The sequence below is a fragment of the Strix aluco genome, chromosome 2 (assembly GCF_031877795.1).
Source record: "Strix aluco isolate bStrAlu1 chromosome 2, bStrAlu1.hap1, whole genome shotgun sequence".
In the NCBI taxonomy this organism is placed as follows: Eukaryota; Metazoa; Chordata; class Aves; order Strigiformes; family Strigidae; genus Strix; species Strix aluco.
The window spans coordinates 13,370,585-13,389,369 of NC_133932.1; the positions used below are offsets into that span (position 1 = coordinate 13,370,585).

At 39.0% G+C, this 18,785-nt stretch overlaps 1 protein-coding gene across 1 annotated transcript in view; it reads left to right on the top strand.

Moving 5' to 3' along the window:
• ALCAM (activated leukocyte cell adhesion molecule) overlaps positions 1 to 18,785 on the top strand; it is a 128,782-nt gene that overhangs the window by 97,253 nt on the left and 12,744 nt on the right. Inside the window, exons 4-11 of the mRNA XM_074811466.1 lie at positions 2,110 to 2,174; positions 2,594 to 2,681; positions 3,540 to 3,722; positions 8,571 to 8,698; positions 10,484 to 10,613; positions 16,298 to 16,410; positions 17,326 to 17,461; positions 17,537 to 17,674. Of these exons, the coding sequence (XP_074667567.1) occupies positions 2,110 to 2,174; positions 2,594 to 2,681; positions 3,540 to 3,722; positions 8,571 to 8,698; positions 10,484 to 10,613; positions 16,298 to 16,410; positions 17,326 to 17,461; positions 17,537 to 17,674 (981 nt within the window). The remainder of the gene's footprint in view (positions 1 to 2,109; positions 2,175 to 2,593; positions 2,682 to 3,539; positions 3,723 to 8,570; positions 8,699 to 10,483; positions 10,614 to 16,297; positions 16,411 to 17,325; positions 17,462 to 17,536; positions 17,675 to 18,785) is intronic.

Here is an 18,785-nt window from a genome sequence, read left to right on the forward strand (position 1 = left end):
CAGCCCGGCGGACATCAGTTGCTGTCCTGCTACACCAGTGCTTGGCTTTTGCAGACAGAGAGCTCTTCTCCCCACTATGATAGGACCTGTATAGAGTTGCAAACTACTCTGGCAAGCTCTTAAGCCCAGAGATAAGCAGTGTGCTGAAGTTGCAAACCCACCAAAGTGGGCTCTACTGCTGCCAAGTTTAAAATTTCTTCTCGCTTCAGACGCTGAGCTAGTAAATGCCAAATAAGTCTCTTCCTAGCAAATTACCTTGGGGCACGTGCTGTGGCTGTGGGGATTTGGCAGCAGGCGTTTCCTTTCAGAGACTGCTGAGAGAAAGCAGGTGGTGGCCTCTCAACTGGAGCATCTGCTCGGTCACCAGAGCACTTAAAGTAGGGAGAACCACTCAGGGCCCATGGAGCAGGAGGTCCTCCCCTTCCCTCAGCAGGAGCATTGCAGGGTGGAGCGTCCAAAGCACCAAAAAGTAGGTCTTCTCAAACCAGTCCTACGGGAGATGAGAGATAAAAGGGAACAAAGCTGAGGTGAGGGGAAGGTGGTGTGATTTGTGGTTTGATCTGCTGGTGACTGTGACAGGCAGCCAACTATGCCTGTTTATGGGACCCGAAAATCTGAACCAGAAGGCCTGTTAATGGTCTTGTAAAACCACATTTGCTTGAATTCACATGAAAATGTTTTGTCCTTGACAGGTTATTACAGAAAATAGGTTAACCTTTTTCCTTTAAAACTAACGATAAAACATGCACATATATTAAAATAAATAAATAAATCTTTATTAGACCTTTGAAAAAATTGTGATGGTTTTGGTGCATAGCCTTGACTGTTTCTTTTGTTTGTTTTTGGGTTTTGCCACGAGCAAAGTTGTTTGAAAATGTCAAATGAATAGCTTCTTTTATTGGCTTTCATTTCTCTTTTGAGCTGTTCCTGTTTCATCCTGGCATAGTCTTCCAAGTGAAGAACATCTGTGCATTTGTGTGCACATGAACACTCACACATACATGCACACAGAGCAAATGGATTATTGTGGAAATACTTAGTCTTGCTATCGAGAGCAGGAACAATCCACCTGCACATTAGTAACTTCATCATTGTGCAGAGATTTTGGCAAGATAGTGTGAAGTTCACTTTGGGCTGGGATTACTGACATACATACACTATTTCATAGGGAGCTTGATTTGGGAAAAAGGTTCTGTAAGCTGGCATGGTTAAGGATGTTTCGGTCTGTAAAAGTATGTAATATGTATGCTTATTTAAGCAGTATAGCTAGGGTGTAGAGACTTTCTTTGACTGTATAAACATTGATTTATTTTTTTTTCCCCTCACTCTTCCCCTCTTCTTTTAAAATTGTGGGGAAAACTGTCTCTTTTGGAGATAAAAATTTGCATTCCGGGCTTCAGGCCAAACTATTTTAACAGACAAGTTATGTAGTCTCTAGAAAGTAGTCTTTTATGATGGAAACACTGATAGATCCTCCACTTTGGCAAGCTAAGAGGTCCATCTACTATAATAAAAGTAAATAAGAAGACATACTGGCACTGAAGAAAGTTTATTTTTTTAAGAGAGTCATAACTAACTCAGAATCAGTTAAAGTAATTACACTTATCTCTATCATCTGAATTTCTTAAATGTAAGAATCCCAGTTAAGAAAAATAAACCTTAGAAGAATGATTGGGTTGAATTTGTTCCTTTATAATATGACAGCTCAGCTACAGTAATATCCAGAGTAAAGCTGCTTTTCTGTTGCTATAGTTTCTGTACCAGTGGTTCCTTCTCCAGCATGTGTATCCTATAAATCAGAGAGATCAGAGTTCACAGGTGCTGAACTAGTCTGCCTGGCTAAAATATATATTGTCAGAATGCATGGAATCCGTTATGGAAAGTATGACACATTTTAAAGTGATGGTTTTTCCTTTTCAATCCATTTGCTGCTATTGAGGTAGAAGTATCTCAGTTTTTCTTCATTTAATGGCGAGGCATAGGTAAGACTATACTAGGCCAGATTGTTCTATTTAGTCTCAAAGTCCCTATATCTTTTAGCAACTTTTTGTTTTTCGAAGAGCTGTTTGTGCTCCCTTCACCAGTACTTTTATCCTATTTATGTTCTAGAACAACCCTCTCAACCAGAAATCTTACATCAAGCAGACTTCTTAGAAACAGAGAAGCTACAAATGGTAAGAGCAGCATTATTCCTCAAAGTTATGTGCCTGACAGCTTCCTGAAGCCGCTTTACAGGTCAAGATGGAGAGAGGTGATGGACTGAGGCTCGGAGAGGATGAATGTGCGTGCACACCTGCCTGTGAGAGATCCTTGTCTACAGCCAGGCTGAGCGCAGAGCACTTCCATTGCCACTACTTTATTAGCCCTGCCAGATTCTGCAAACAGGGGCCATCCTGATCTTAGACCCACCACCAAACCCTCTTCCAAACCCTACCTAAGCCTCACTGATGGGATTTGTCCTATTTAAGAAAAATGGTTGGGGTTAAGCATTTGAACTATCTAGAAATTTTTACCCAAAGCAGCATAAGCAAAAATAGAATTATATTAAAACATAGTGGACAAAACCAGTGACTATTTCCTATCTGTTTTGCAGCTCGGAGAGTGCGTTGCGAGAGATAGTTATCCCGAAGGCAACGTTACGTGGTACCGAAACGGGAGAGTTTTGCAGCCTGTGGAAGAAGGTACATTTCAATAATGGCCAATGTCCCTGAATCCACAGACAGGTGGATGCATGAAGAACTGTGTTTATAAGAGTTGTTCTGCTTTAGTCTAATGTATTGTTGCTTTGAGAAAAACTACTCATATGGAAAGATGAAACTGGAAGGAAAATTCTAGGCCTTTTAAGAGCACCCAACCTTTGCCATATAATCTCTATCTCTCAGTTCCAGCTTTTAAAACCACGTCATCGGGAGGAGGGTTGCCTTTGTTAATGTTACTGCAAAGCTATTCTTGAGCCTGTGGAGCTAGTAGAAACCTGTATCTAATTTCCAACTTCTTATAAGGTATTAACTATCTTAATTTCACATCTGTCCAATATTTTGGACTGTGTAGATCATCATCTCCTTATACAGGTATTTATCTTCCAGGATATTTAAGAACAATATTTTTTTTCCCTCCCTTTCAACTTTGATTTTGACGGGCTAATCAGACCACAGATTCTACCTTCCATAAAATAGAGAATGCTTACAAAATAAAGTTATAAATATGATCCTAAAAATTGTTTTTGCCAGCATTTTTGAGGCCTTCTGTCTGTCTTACAAATTAAGCTGAGAGTTGTATTAAAGACCCCACCAGTTTGCAATTAGTTTTTTTGTTTTGATTTATTGAAAATGTACAGTATGTTAGGAGTATGTTGTTGATAAAATGTTCCTGGTGGATGTCAGTGGCAATACTAGAGGAAAACTGTACAGTCTCCTGGGTAATTTGTCATGTTGCTTGCATATTTGCAGCCTGATAACAAATGCAGAGCGGGCAATAAAATGTAGGAAAAAGGTTGCAAATTCTGTCTGTGTGACACTGAAATAGTATTTCCTTTTCAGTTGTAGTCATAAATTTGCAAAAGATTGTGGACAAATCTACTGGACTCTTCACCATGACATCATCTCTTCAGTACATGCCAACAAAGGAAGATGCAAACGCCAAGTTTTCTTGCATTGTGACATATTATGGACCATCTGGCCAGAAAACAATACAATCTGACCCTGTTGTCTTCGATGTTCACTGTAAGTTATTATAAAGCATTTATTGCTGTATGAAGTCTACCTCAGCAGTGGGGGGGAGCAAAATCAGACAGTTTACAAAATTACAGAGACATTGCTACTTGGCTGTCAGGATGATTCTTCAAAGCTGATTTGCAGCAAGAAGGTCCAGGTACATTGTCTGTGTAATTTTTACTTATCTTCAGATTTACCTGTGATTTATTTCTTCGTTAACAGTAGAATGCTGAATGTCAAAGTTGCGTTGACAAGAGGAAAGTGATAACCAGAAAAAGTTACAGTGAAATGGGCTTTTCAGAACTTGAACAAAAGTTAGAGAGCTTGATTAGAGTGACTCTGTGTCCCCTGAAATACACACTTAAAATACACAAAGCAGTTTTTTAGTATACTCATTTTTCATTTTTGCAGAGTCAGTCCCAAACAGCTAATGCTGGCAGACTACCTTGCACAAAACGCAGTAGCTCATCTACAGCTGTAAGATGCTGATTTTTACACTTAAAATTTATAATTTGAATATTGGTAGACTTTTAAGTAGAGAATTTGTGTAAATAATTACTTCCAGCTGGCCTGAGTCCTAAAGCAACTTCCTTACTGTGTTACTGACCGATGTGGAAATCGTGATTCTCCTTGAATAAACAAAACAGGCAGTTGGCGAGGAAGGGTCAGAGGGGGTGGTAGCAGTTAGAGAGGGCGGAAGAGCCATTTCAAAATCTGGTAAAATGACACTTCTGAAGGGCTGCAGAAGGCAACAGGTCGTAGCAGAACGTAGAGGAACAGGAGATACGCAGTATGTCCAGCCAAGTGTTACCTTTCTGCGCACTTCAGGTTATACCTCAGCTTATAAAAGAAGTCCCTGTTGTGGGAACGATGGAGTCTAAATATACAGTCCAGCATCTAATAGGGTCTTAGTATACATTGTGTAACAACTCTGTAATCCAGTTGAATGCAAAGAAAGTCAGTAAGGCAGTGGATTTCTCCAGCTAGCATGTGTGCTCTGTGGCCCTGAAAATGAAGCCACGGGCTTGAAGTGGCAGGGTGTGCTCTACCTAGAGGACTAGTTGCTTCTCCTTCACAGGTAGTTTGTTGAGCTGCAGAGTAGGGCATTAGTTTTGACCTTGGTCAAATCAAATCAAACCTTGGAGTGGTTGCTCCTTGGTTTCACCTGGAGAAGCCAGAGTACATTAAAGCTTTATTTTCACCAGCTGTTTCTCCAGAATGACAACTGGCAGAACTTCTGGGGAAGAAAATCTCTGGGACAGCAACCATTATCCTTGGAAATAACATGGAGATTTCAAGCCTGCAGACACCTATCTCATCACTTTAAAGCTAGAGAGAGGGTTTTTTATATTTTGGTTTTGCTTTTAAATTGGGTACCAAATTTTGCTGGTTTTTTTTTCTGTCATCTGTGGAGCCCCATGTCTGTGAATAACTCTTGCTGTGTATGGCAGATGTTCACAGGGAAGGAGTATAATGACCAGAAAGCCCTTGTTGCTATTACTTGCCAAGAGATGCTTTACTTTCCTCATTTCCCACCACTTTCATGCATTAGGCTACTTCACCTGTTGAGGATGAGGCTCTTGCAGATTCCTGTGATGTGTGTACTACATGCACTTGCAGTTAAGGACTTCCCAATGGGAAGGAAAAAGAAGGCTGCACAGCACTGCAGAACAGTCACTGCACCCGATATCGTGTGCGCTCTGTATTAAAGATTTAATGTTTGTTAGACTAGCTCTTTTAATCTTCGTCTAGTAACAGCTTAATTAAGATCTTCCTCCAGAGATGGGCACTATCATTGTGCTGCTAATTAGCCAACAGTGGGAGGCAGGCGCACCCTTCAGTACTGAAGAGGCCCTGAGTATGAACTTTGACTTCAGAATATGGGGTTGCCCAATTTCCTTTTTGAGTATTTTCGGTTGCTGTAACTTCCAATTCCTTACTCTGCTCAAATGCATCTCTAAACGAATTTGTGAAACTCTTTATTAATAGATGTCCAAAGCTTCAACAGATGAATTTTGTGACTGATGTTAGTTAATGATAATGACATATCTGATTTTTGTTTTTTAATTTAGTTCAGTGATCCTAATTAGTTTCTTTCTCAATAAATGGGACTTTTAATGAGTCAAATGTAATGCAGATGAAAAAAAAAATCCTGACTGCAACTGCGAGAAATGGAAGTCTTTCAGCCTTTTTTTTTCAGATTGACTGAAACTATCGTGTTTTGCAGCTCTGAAGCAGGCAGAAAAAACTCATAAAGACCTGCTGTTCATTCCTTGCAATTTACCCGTTTATCCTAATGAAATGGAGAGAGCATGCTTAAAACCATGCCTACACTAGATTTTTTTTAAAGCTATACCTATTCAGTCAGCATCTAAGAAATGTTTTACTGTTTGTTGTTTTTTTAGCTTTGGGTTAGTGCAGTCTCTAGTACTCAAGTTGACATCCTGGAAGAAGCCAGCCACTGTAACCTAGTATAAGAAGAAGAGTGTATTAGCTCCTGCGGAGTTGGGTACTAGTTGAAGTTGGATAACTTAGCTCAGCTAGCAGTAATTATCAGCTCTGGTTTGCAGCTGTAGCAAGCAAGCTACTGAAAATAACATGAGTAATACAAGAGAACTCTTGGAGCTGGTCAGTCAGATAGTATCTCAGATATCTAAATTATCTAGACTCCAGTTATGTTGGGTTCTGCTCAGCATTAATCAGTGTAAAAAGATAATGTTTGTCAGGCAGACTTTCCAGTCATGCCCTGTTGTTAAGCATCTGTCTCGTTATGGATAAACCTCTTTACATAACAGATTAAAGACACTTTATACTCATGTTGCTTCCAGTGCTGGTGTTTTCCTTGAAATCACACAGTTGTGGCCATGGCAGGTCTGGGATAGCAGCATTCATTTACTAAATAACTGCCTTTTGGTGATGGCTCACAGAATTTTGCTCCTGCAGAAAGCAGAACCTCAGGTTTACAGAAGCACAAGGTGGGCCAAGCCAGAGATATGTGCCACTGAGAGGCAAGATATACTTTCACCAGACTGCTCCTGTTTATTAGTGAAAGCAGGGGAGCACATTACTCATTCTAAGCAGCACTCAGCATTGCACTGAACACTGTATCTTCCTGTCACCAGGTTGAGTCTTTCTCAGAAGGGTGACCCTTTCACCTTAGAGAACAATTTAATTAGTCTTGTTATTTACTTCTGCAGATTTTCTTTTTCTTCCAGTTTAGAGAATGAAATTAAAAATTTGTTCCTGGTTGATTGCAGTAGATAAAAGGGCAAGATATTCCTACAGGAAAGACTGATGGTTTGCAAGAATGTCATTCTTGTTTAACTGTGTCCATTTTTAATCCAGTTCTGTTCATCTCTGTGGGAAAACCTGTTCCAAATTAAAGTCCTAAAGTCTTCCTCATTATAATTCATCCCTTTTCAGTCTTGAGACAAAGCTGAAGCAATTCCAGGGTATATCTAGACATTCTTTATGATAACTTTTTCACATTTGGTCACCTTCACATAAACTTGACAGAAGAAGAGACAAGTTTCTGCAGCAAGCTTGCTCCCCAGACAGCCCCTGAAACGGGGTTTTTTGGCCCAGCAGCCACCAAGAGGTGTGCATGTGATTCCTGGCAAGCTACTTCATCACATCCGTTGTGTTCTACACCAGCAGTGATGCTGGACTTCCCTTTCCTAAGCAGGCAGAGTTGTGCTTCAGCTCTGAAGGTGCTGAGGTGGAAGCTGTTTGGACGTGGAAGGGAGCCGAGGCTATTGCATCTGAAGGAGGGAGGATGTGGCTTGTTGAAGCCCAGTACCCCTCCTCCAATGAGGAGAGTGAGATGCTGTGTTAGGGCTCTGACATCGAGAGGCCATAGCAGAATGCAGCTCCTGTTACTGAGAAATCCCATAGCAGAAGACAGACATGATGAATGCCTTAAGGGTCGGAAGGGCTGTAGAGCACACGCTTCACTAAACGCACAAAATCAACTGTCAGGCAAGGGTTTCTCTGCTGTGTAGATTTTTTTAGTGTCTAATAAGATGCACTGTACTGTGTCTTAATGCAAGACTGGCATCTTTGGTGGAATTTTATTTATTCATTGAAATTAAAACAGTGAGAGTAATCTGCTCATATTATTTCCTTTAATTTTGTTCATTTTACTTTGTTTTCAAAAAATTATATTTAGGCTTCTACTTAGAAAGAATAGCATCTATTAAAGTATACTCTTTGCCTTAAAAAAATTACCAAAGTAAAATGTAAGTTATAGTTCAACTTCACTGAACATGACAGAAGTATGTTACATTTACAGTTCTGTCGACTATGTTAAGGGTCCTATTATATTCACCAGATTCATCTTTCTGAAAGCCTGTAGTGATCAGCATATAGAATAGGCTGAACATAGTCGCTTAGTTCATATTTCTTTCTTTTTAATGCAAGAAGGCTATTATCTAGTACTAATGCAAGGCCTTGAGAGCTTCGGTTGTTTTTCTGATTGCTGCAGTCCTCCAAACAGTGAGCTTCACAGAGGACAAGTTAATCCCTCATAATGAAATCACACCATGAAAGTGTTCAAACTGATCAGGGTTTTTTTTCTTTTAAGTGCATGACATGGTTATAATCGCTGCTGTTTCAGTTACAGGTATTTTGGTGAAGAAAAATGAATTTTACATCATATGGCTTCTTTGCACTTACTTCATTGGCAAAAATTTAAAAAGTGTGATTAACTTCAGTTCTTTCATAGAAAGTTCTACACATGCAAATAACTTCACCTGCTTGATGATAAAATCATGTACTCTTCGGTGATGAATATCCTATGCGTAGTGTTACTGTGTGGTTTTTTGCAGAAGCTATTAAACGTGTACATTATTTTCACAGATCCAACAGAGAAGGTGACTATTCAAGTGCTGACACAAAGTAGTATCATTAAAGAAGGCGATAACATCACTCTGAAGTGCTCAGGAAATGGCAACCCTCCTCCACAGGAGTTCCTGTTTTACATTCCAGTAAGTCCTGCCTCACTGTCACTGCGTGGTGAAATACTCTGTATCATCCTTTGTACAGACATTGCTACATGTCAGCGTATACGTGATTTTTATAACAAATGAAGGAAGGAATTCCATGTGACTATAACTGTAGATAGACATTGGCCATTACATCAGACTCTGAGAACACCTCACCTGAGTTGGCAAAATATTTTGAAAAAACTTCTTCACCCCACCCTACCCAAAAGCTTTGGGGTTTGGACCTACTAAAAATTTCTAGGCTTCATTTCCCATCATCAGATGTTTTGATAAGAAACAGTTTTGACTAAAGCAGTTTAGCATCTTGAATAAAACCATCCAATCTGTTGTCATAACAGACAAAGATCTGGCAGTGAAAGTACAGGAAATTAATTCAGCCATTTTTTGAACTTTCACGGATGAATCTTTGTGCAATTTCTTTTCTTTAGTTAATTAATTAATTGTTTGCTGGAATAACAGCACAAAAAAGAATGAGTGTGACAGCACAAGAGAAAGTGTAGTACAAATCTGTCAAATGCATAAAATGCAAATTGAGAAAAATAAAAGGCTTTGGTACCATTCATCATCTTAGTATTGGTGAAATCCCGAGAGAGATGTGGCCTTATATTCTAAGATTTCTAGTCCTGCTTCCATGTCCTGCTTCTCTCCTATTTTATATAACTTTTTTTGTTCCTATTGTAGTAGTGAGCAGAGCTGATCTTGAGAGAGGCCAAAAGCAGTGGCATGCTTTCAGGTATTCAAAAAACCGCATGTCGCCCTTTGAACATAATCCTCACCTACTTTGGACTCCTGGCATGTTTGAATTGCTGAAGAGCAGCAAGGGAAACTAGGAACTGAAGTCCTTTTATCTCAGGACAGCCATTTAGATTCAGTGAGTCATCCTAGGAACTCCCTGTATGCCAGGGAAAAAGTGTATGGTATCTCTCTTTGCTCCACTATCACAGTGAGATAGCTAAACACCCAAGTTTGTCTTATCTTCAGTCTCCCTGCTACCTGATACTAGTCCTTTCGCTCAAGGAGAGCTGGAATTGGTGGTTTCTTTGCAAGGTTCACAGGTATCATAAATCTCTCTCTGGATTCAGAGATATGAATTAGGGTTTCACTCTGTGCTTGTTTCAAAGCTGATCTAAGTCAGTCAGTTGTAATCAGGGGGAAACTGGGCAACTGGACATCCAGAAAGCAGCACTTGCAGGCTAATTCAAAACACCAGTTTCTGTCGATAACTGCATATAAGGTGTATATCCTAACTGTCTATAACTGCATATAGTGTATATCCTAACAGACTCCGTACCATGATGTGGATAGAGCAAGGTTTGCTTCTGCTGTTTAAACACGTGTAATGCAGTACACTTCATTTCATGATTTTTCCTAAACTGAATATATCATTTCAGATACAGATTTAGAAACACAGTTTATTTTGCTGTTGTGATTTCTGCAACACTCTTATTTGTAGACTGTTTCAGTCTTTTGTTTTCGCCTCTTTTTTTTTTTCTGCTAAACTTTCAAATTTTGTATTTTAATGTCCTCTTAAAATAAGTCAGTCATTCAATTAAAAGAGTAAGCTCTTAATTGTAGGTGTTTTTTAAAACTATGGTGTCATACAGGAAATAAACCTTAGTATTATTAATAGGTAGCTACACTTCAATGATGCTGTGTCAATACATATTTTGGAGTATTTCACCATCCTTATAATAAAAAAAATCCTCAATAAAAAGTAATGTTTTTAGCAGGCCCATATACAATAACTATTTTCTTTCCCATCCACAGGGAGAAACAGAAGGTATAAGAAGCTCAGATATGTATGTAATGACAGATGTGAGACGAAATGCAACAGGAGAATACAAATGCTCTCTGACTGACAGAAGCATGATGGACTCGACCACCATCACTGTACACTGTAAGTCATTGCATTTTGCACTCCTGGTTAGGATACAAACCTATCTTGGACCTTCCAGTTAACCTATGGGAGAACTGAATGATGTGGTTGTTCTGAAGTACTGTCAGGTCATTTCTATTTTTTCTAATGTATTTCTATTTCAAAACCTTAACTTTCTCAATTCATTGGCTTAGATACAGATTCACTTTATGTAACCTTTGTATAGTATATGCACTGTCACATACAGTGCCAATTCTGGTATTTTATGTTTCACTCAATGTGAACATATATATGGCAAATTATTCTGCTCCAACTGTGCCTTAGAATGTACTCAAACACACAAGCTGTCCCACAGTGATATCACTGAAGGTCACTCTTCATAGTCAAATTCACATTAGTCTGATGTCCTTTCATCCAGATGATGTTAACGTGTAAGGAGTCTGGAGAAGAGACTTAGGAATTGCTTATGTTCACATAGGACAAGCTGCTTTTTTCACTTTTCCCAGAGTCATGAGAGCTCCAGAGCTCAGTAAAGTTTCTTTAGCTGGTTACTAGAGTATTTACTCAGACTGTATCAGCAACACTTTAAAAGCAGCCATCGAACTGGTTGAACCATTGAAGCAAGGGTTGCTTTTCAATGGTTGCTTTTAATCTCCTTATGTGAGAAAACAAGACAGGAACTCTTTCAAATTTTGCTGTACTATCACAGTCTGCGAAATGAGACTAAAGACAATGGTACTAGGTTTCCCCTACAAGCATTGATGATCTGTAGTCTTCTCAGTAGCATAAATACCTTTAATAGATTACAGCTTCAGAGGAACATGATGGATAATGAAGTTTAAAGGCTTCCACAGTAGTTATACTTTACATAAAAAGAAACTTCATGTTTGTATACTTTGGTATTTTTTCTCTTGGAAGAGGTGCAATGCATGCAGAATATACCTGTACATGAAAAATTACACTATTCCATTTAATGGATTATTTTGCATTTAATAAGGTCATCTGCTGTTTTCCTACCTGCCCCTTCTCTTTGCCAAGAGTCAGGGTATGTAAGATCTGAAGAGACCTCTGTACTACAGTCAAAGGTGGCTTGCTGGTAGTTTGCTGTGGAATAACTGACCCTTTTATTTACTCCAAGTGGATTGCATGTCTACTTGTACTTCCATAAATAGTTGCTCTAAAGAATGGCTTCCTCAGCTCCAAGTTATTTATAACAAGCCAGTTTTCCTTTCTCTGCTATTTTGTCTGCATGTCAGAAGAGCTTTACTACACAAGAAGCATGTGTTTTCTTGACAGAAGTCTTTCCAGTGTTGGCAGCTAGTGCAGCTACTCAGAGCTCATAGGTACAATCTAGTACCCTACTGCTTCACTTCACTTAGGGTTCATTTTGTTTTTCTTAAATACCTCTGTTTGCAATAAGGCCTTGCTTAAGTGAGGCACAGTGGCCTTGGAATAGTTCTGTATTTCCTGAATGCTCAGACCATGCCCTATTTTTAAGCTACTATATGTCTTGCCTTATGCTGGTCTAAAGCATTTTTGCAGCATGTTTTCTTGTAAGGAGAACTCCTCTGAAAAAGTCATAGAACTTGGAGATGCTTTATAATATCCTCCTTCATCTTGCAGTTGCTTACTTTATATTAATTTTACAGCATAACTGAGTAGTTTTTAGTGCCTTCTCCTTCTAATGTACTTATATATTTTTGGTGTTAAGTCTTCAGATTTTTTTTAATGCTTCCATGATGTTTTTTGTCCTTCAAATAATATTTACTAATGCCTATCAAATCCTACTTTTTATCTCTCTCTTGCTTTATTGCTTACCTTTTCACATATGGATGAGTATTCCTGTCTATGCTGTTACACTTGAAAAAGCCTTCATTCTGAGTCAGGGCTTTTCATTTCCTCACATTCGATCTTGGCCCTTTAGATTTATTTTTTTTTATTTTCATGTAAAAAAAAAACCAAACCCAAAACAAACCCAGGCAATATAATAATTTTAGTTTACATCTGTGAAACTATTTATAGTAATTTGTTACATTTCAACTGTAGTGCTTTTTCCCAAACAGATTTTATTGAGCATTATAATTACTCTGGTTCCTTTCAGTGTCTAGGGAGGGAAAGCAGCTTGCTGGTATGAAAATACATTAGCACATTATAGCCCTTAAATATTTTTGTAGCAAAATATTCTGGCTCAATACCAAGCTCTTTTTTTCCAAGATGAACGTAAATTATGAGATTCACAGACAGATGAAAATTGACATTAAAGCATCTGAGTTACCCATAATGTTTAGGGAAATAATTTATTTATAAAGCAAACTGAGGAGGGAAGAAAGGGTCTCCCATCCTTACCCAGAGGACATAAGGGACAAACTGAACAATCTGAGCTCTTGCCCTTCAAGTGGGTGCAGGATCTGTGCAGCAAGGTCCCAGTTTAAAGTCTGGCAGAACTGAGTGCTTGCAGTTGGCCTGATTTGTTCCTCAACAGAGGGAGCAACAGAACAGGATTTATGTTGTAGGTCTGTTTTTTTTTACCCCAGGTTGTATATTTTCTGCCAGCTCTGTTCCTTGAGTGAGTTCGCCTAGGATCAGATGAGCAAAACTGGCAGAGGCCAGGAAGGAAGAGGTAGGGGGTCAGGGCAAAACCTGTTTACAACCACTTAAACTGCTACAGAAGCACACCCTGTGTGAGGCAAGGAAAGCACCTAGCAGTAGAGGACAGGTGTACCTTCCCCACTATGAAGAAGCAGGTGACTGTTTCAACCCACAGTCCCGTTTCTTGATCTCTTGCTATAATTGTTTCTGTACATAAAACCTGGTATGGAGTATGGCTGTGGAACAACATCTTGGTGATGCTTTCCTTTCTGCTAAAATGTGTTTTCTGGGGAAATAGGTTTGCAAACCTTCCAATAAATTAAAGGTTTGAGAAATTTGCCATTTGTCTTTCTCCATAGGTATTTTTAATAGTCTTCTCTTGTGCTGCAGACTCATTGAAAATACAGGGGAAATCACCTTTTGAATGTTGCATGGGAAAAATCTATTCTCAGTATACTAGGAGGAGTTTCTGGTTGTCTGCTAATGTGTTTGGGGAGTTCAGACTACAAGCAGGTGCTGTACATAGTTTTTCCAGTCGTAGCACAGTATTCCGTTGGAGACCTCCTTTAAATGCTGGGAGCCTGTCCTATATGTGCAATAGAGTTTCAGAACAGAAGTGTTTGCTCCAGTCTTCCCTGCATTAATTCCATACCTCTCTCACATGATGTGGCAATACATGCAGAATGCACTCTTTGTCTCTTCTCTGTGCTACTTGGTATGCAAAGACAGCTCTGAAATCAATGCAAGACTTCAAGTGAGACCACATTAAGAGCTGGCATATATTGAAAATGGTGCCTGATGAGAAGTTTGTTCATGAAGAACATTTCAAAGCCAAACAGGAAATGTATGGAAAACTCTTGCAACAAAGTTTTTATTTCAATGACAAGGAAAATTAATTTTGACAGTCTTCTGTATGCAAGAAATAATTTCTCCTCATCCTTCTGTACCAAGAGGAGATTATTTACTAATGGAGCACGTAAGTTGAGAAGTAAAAGTATCTGCATCACATTTCTTTGTGGACCCTACAGATAACTGGCAGAATATTAATACAAATCAAATTTCTCTATGTAGAGCTCCTAGAGGAGATCCTGTGTTAAACAGTAGCTTAATTCTGTACTGGCCTCATAAATCACCTTACAAATATTGCTCTGAGCTATGCAGTTCATCTCACACACTGTAAATTTTCCTGAACTTCTGTAGCAACCAAGACCACTGTGTGAGAGGGATTGTAGTCTCAGTTATAACACAAAAAGCAGGGGTGGGGAGGATGCTACCCTGGAGGAAGACTGGGTTGAAGGATTGCTCTGGGCTGTGTCAGTCTTGCCAAAGGCCAAAAATTTAATAATTTAATGCTTCCTGTGGCATAGGGGAGAGGAATCCCTCCTGTATGGTCCTTGGTGATCTCTTGGGTTTGAGGTGCTATCTTGCTTCAAAGAACAAAAGGTTTAAGTAGATGTTGCAGGAGAGTCACCCGGGGGGGGGGGGGGGGGAAGGGGAAGAAAACAACTTAGCTTTTTCTTCAGCCACCCCTCTGCCTTGGTGCTCGAGAGTACCAGCAAGAAGCAGCACATCCCATACACCATCTGAATCAGCTCACTGGCTGAGTCTTGTCTTTATTTTAATTTCTTCTGTTTTTTCTTGTGGAAGCAATGGTAAGACCTTGAGAATCTCTTTAGTTTGTTTGCATTTACTAGTTTGGGGAGGCAGGGGGAGAAATCCCCATAGAAATACAGAAACAAAATGCCATTTTATCTCTTCGGTGAGATCTTTGCTTTACTCATGCACAGATGAAAGTACAGTTCTTGTGACCTCTTGGACTAGGCATTAGACTAATAAAACAGATAATAATGCAGACTTAACAGTACAGAATGGACCCTAGTTGTTCCCTGAAGTTCTGCCTTTAGTTACAGTGGTGTTCCCAGGGCAACCATTGAATGAAGCCAGTAGCTAAATTCACTGTTTTGTAAGGAAAACTCACTGTTTTCCCTTTCCTCTACCAACTGTGATTTTTGCCTCAAGATTTTTTTAAACTCTGCTTAAAAGCCAAAAAGGATGTTTCGCAGTCCTTTTCCAGCAAGTACTATATTCGTGATGAAATCGTGTGTGCTTGCCATTTGAGAGCGAGTGTGTGTATGTGTGCGCATCTGTGATAGTCGTTCAACCAGGCAACTTGGCTTACAAGCAAGGCACTGTGAGAAGGGAAGCAAAATAGAGGTTTAGCTTGGCAAACTCTGCTTTTCTTTCAGTGTAGGATTTTTTTTTTTTTAAAAAAAAAAGAAATCCCTAGCCTGCCAAATCCATATACGAAGAAAAATCTAGAGCAGTGTTTCCTGATCTTTCTGTTGCTGGCTCTCACCCTGCCTTGTGTCAAACACAGCCATCACTGACTGCAATTTCCCTGGAGCCCAAACAGGTCAAGCAAAGCTTGGTCTGTGAGTTACATGAAAATGGCTTTTTAAGTTACAAATGAAAACAACTAAATGAAAGGGCCTTATGTGTGGCTTCCCAACACTGTAATTCAGACTCTTCACCCCTTCATCAATATTGTGTCTTGCACACCCTGTATTGACCATCCTCATCCTCTCCAGATCCTGAGGATAAAAAACAACTTGTTTTATCAGATTCCAGAAAGTTACCCTTTGTCCTCCTATCCTCTTCTCCACACCTACTGTTTAGGTTAATCTGTCCCCATCTCCACGAGTCCTACCCCGAAGATACATTTCTACCTGGCCCATAGCAAGCTACCGTCACAGCAGTCTGTGCTTCCCCTTTCAGGAGGCATGTACTGCTATGGGAAGTACTCCTTCAGCTTCTTGTACCTCCTCTGTCACTCTTTCAGCAGTACAAGGTGAAAAAAATGTATCTGTCTAGTGATTAGTGAGTTTTTACTTTTCCTTTTAGCCTATAATTACAGCAAAAACGTGAATGTTCTGCAGTGACTATTTTAGAATAATCCTCTCCTCTCCCTTACTTGTAAAATTGACTTAGATTTTATTGAAGAAATGAAATCTTGAATTTAATGAGTGCAATTAGTCACATTTTCTTTCCTTGGTAAGCCTTTGAAATGGGCCAGGCTTTCCGAGATTAACTTTTGACAAATGTTCTTTCTATCCCAGATTTGGATTTGCAGCTTACTCCTAGTGGTGAAGTCACAAAACAGATTGGAGAGGCCCTGCCTGTGTCATGCACGATTTCATCTAGTAGAAATGCAACTGTGTTTTGGATAAAGGTCAGTAATTCATCTACTTCACACTTCATCTAAGTGTTCGCCTCTTCATATTACTGCTGCTACTTCAGTGTTTTGGAAGGAAGGAAGGAAGTCGTTCACTGGGCTTTTTAAAGAATATTGTTAAAATGGGTCTTACACATATGGCTAAAATGAGAGCTACTGACTCAAGTTGATGACTAAAAATCAGTTACTGTAGTTATTGGCTCGGTTTTCAAATAGAGAAAAGTAATGCCTACTATAACAAATACAACTTTTTTGAAATGGTCTACACAAGGCCCTTTGAGAATCAGGTCCCTCTAAGAAGGAAGGCCCGTTTGGAGGAATTTAGATTCATTGATTGTTTTCTCAGAGGCAAGTTTGGTCTTGGTTCTGATAAACATAATAAAAAAACAAGGCATGTTGAGAGATTGGGTGTTAGAACTGGTGTTCAGTGGCTGGTGAAAAAGGTTGCTGTCACAGATGGTGGGTTTAAATTAAACTGCTGGAACTAAAAATAATGATACCTGATGGTTTAGTAGCATAGGTTGATCTCATAAACCTGGCCTAGAGGAGAGTTGTCTGTGTCTCAGACAGTTTGTACCACTAGGGGTTTTGGCCAGCCTACTAGAAAAGCTCAGACTATTAATTGATTCCATCTATATCCTTGATTTGAAAGCAGAGTAGTTTGAGAAGGAGGGAGGTGGCTTTTATAAATCTCCAGTAGTTTCCACTTTTCATGCTGTTATGTTGCCGTCAGCTATTCAAATGTAGTTATTGGGGGGGGGGCGGGGGCAGGGGGGAGCAGAACATTTTAAGAGTAAGGCTCTAATTTACCGCAGCATGTGAAAAATTCTGTTGATAGCAGTCACATTTGTAATTTAGAGGTTAATGTATTCTGAGTTAGAATTCACAGAGATTAACTTCTTACTTTATCAGGACAATATCAGAATGCAAACAAGTCCATCATTTTCAAGTCTTCAATATCAAGATGCTGGAAACTACATCTGTGAAACTACTCTACAGGAGGTCGAAGGGTTAAAGAAAAGAAAGACACTTAAACTTATTGTGGAAGGTAAGGGAGCAGATAGCTATCATTGTTAATTCTCCTTTTCAAACAAAATGTTTAATTGTAGTATTGTTCTTGCAGGAAAACCTCAAATCAAAATGACAAAGAAAACCAACACAAATAAAATGTCTAAAACAATTGTCTGCCATGTGGAAGGCTTCCCCAAACCAGCAGTGCAATGGACAGTTACTGGAAGTGGAAGCATCATAAATAAAGCAAGTATCTTTCTTATTACTTTATTCAACAAAAGATAGTGCATAGGAGGTGCAATTTAAAATCAGTGAACGTTTTCCAGGTAGTGAGATTGAAGAAACTAGGTCTGTTTCATTTATCTAAGAGAAGGGTTAAGTGGTAGCTGTAGCTACATGGTACTTACATGGATGATTTCTGATGATAAAGGTCTATTGAACAGAGCAGGTGAAGGCACAGAAGATCCACTGGCTACAAGCCAAACCTGGAAGGAAAAATAAAAGGTTACAAATGACATATGCATTTTTAAGTGAAGGTACTTGGTCGTTTTATCTGGGTAATGTGGTGATTTTGCCATTAAATAAAGAATTTACAAATAATGATGGAATTATAGAACTTACATTAGAAAGCAAATGGGTACTTGATGTAGACATTAACTGTGTGGAGTGTAATGAAATGTGACAAGTACAAGTCAGAAAATACAGTCAATATAGTTCCTTACGGGCTTTGCAGTTTTTATCCTGATTTTTATAGTTGGTTTTGTATGGTTATACCTGTTGTTTCTCACTGGAAATAGAACCATAATGCAGTCATCCTGGGGGAGAAATAAGGAGTACTCGTATACAGCAGGAAAAGTACCTGGAAAATAAGCAAACTGAAGTATTTTCAGATTGATTACCAAATCACATACAAGGCATTGCCACATTTTGCCTTAGCAGGAAAAATAAATAAGACATCTATACAAGCAGTTGGAAACTGGAATTACTCCTGTAGATTTCATTACTCCATTACGTTTTGCTTCAATCCTGTAGAAACTATGTATAGCCGTCAAAATTTGTCCATTTACTTGAAGCTATATGGCAGGTATTGTCTTGAAACTATATAAATGATTGAAAATAATTTTCTCTGGACATTGTATTAACCTAAGAATGACATACAGCAAAATTATGAAACGACTTCACATCACTATTATGGCACAGATACTGCAAGTACTACTAAATACATGTATTTTGGCAAAATAATGCTTAGTGTGAAACAACTTGGAAAGCTAGAAAGTGGAAAACTTACCGTGATTATTTTCCTTATGAAGACATAAATGAAAAACAGCAAGAGGGAAAGAAATGAGACCTTAGGAATTCGA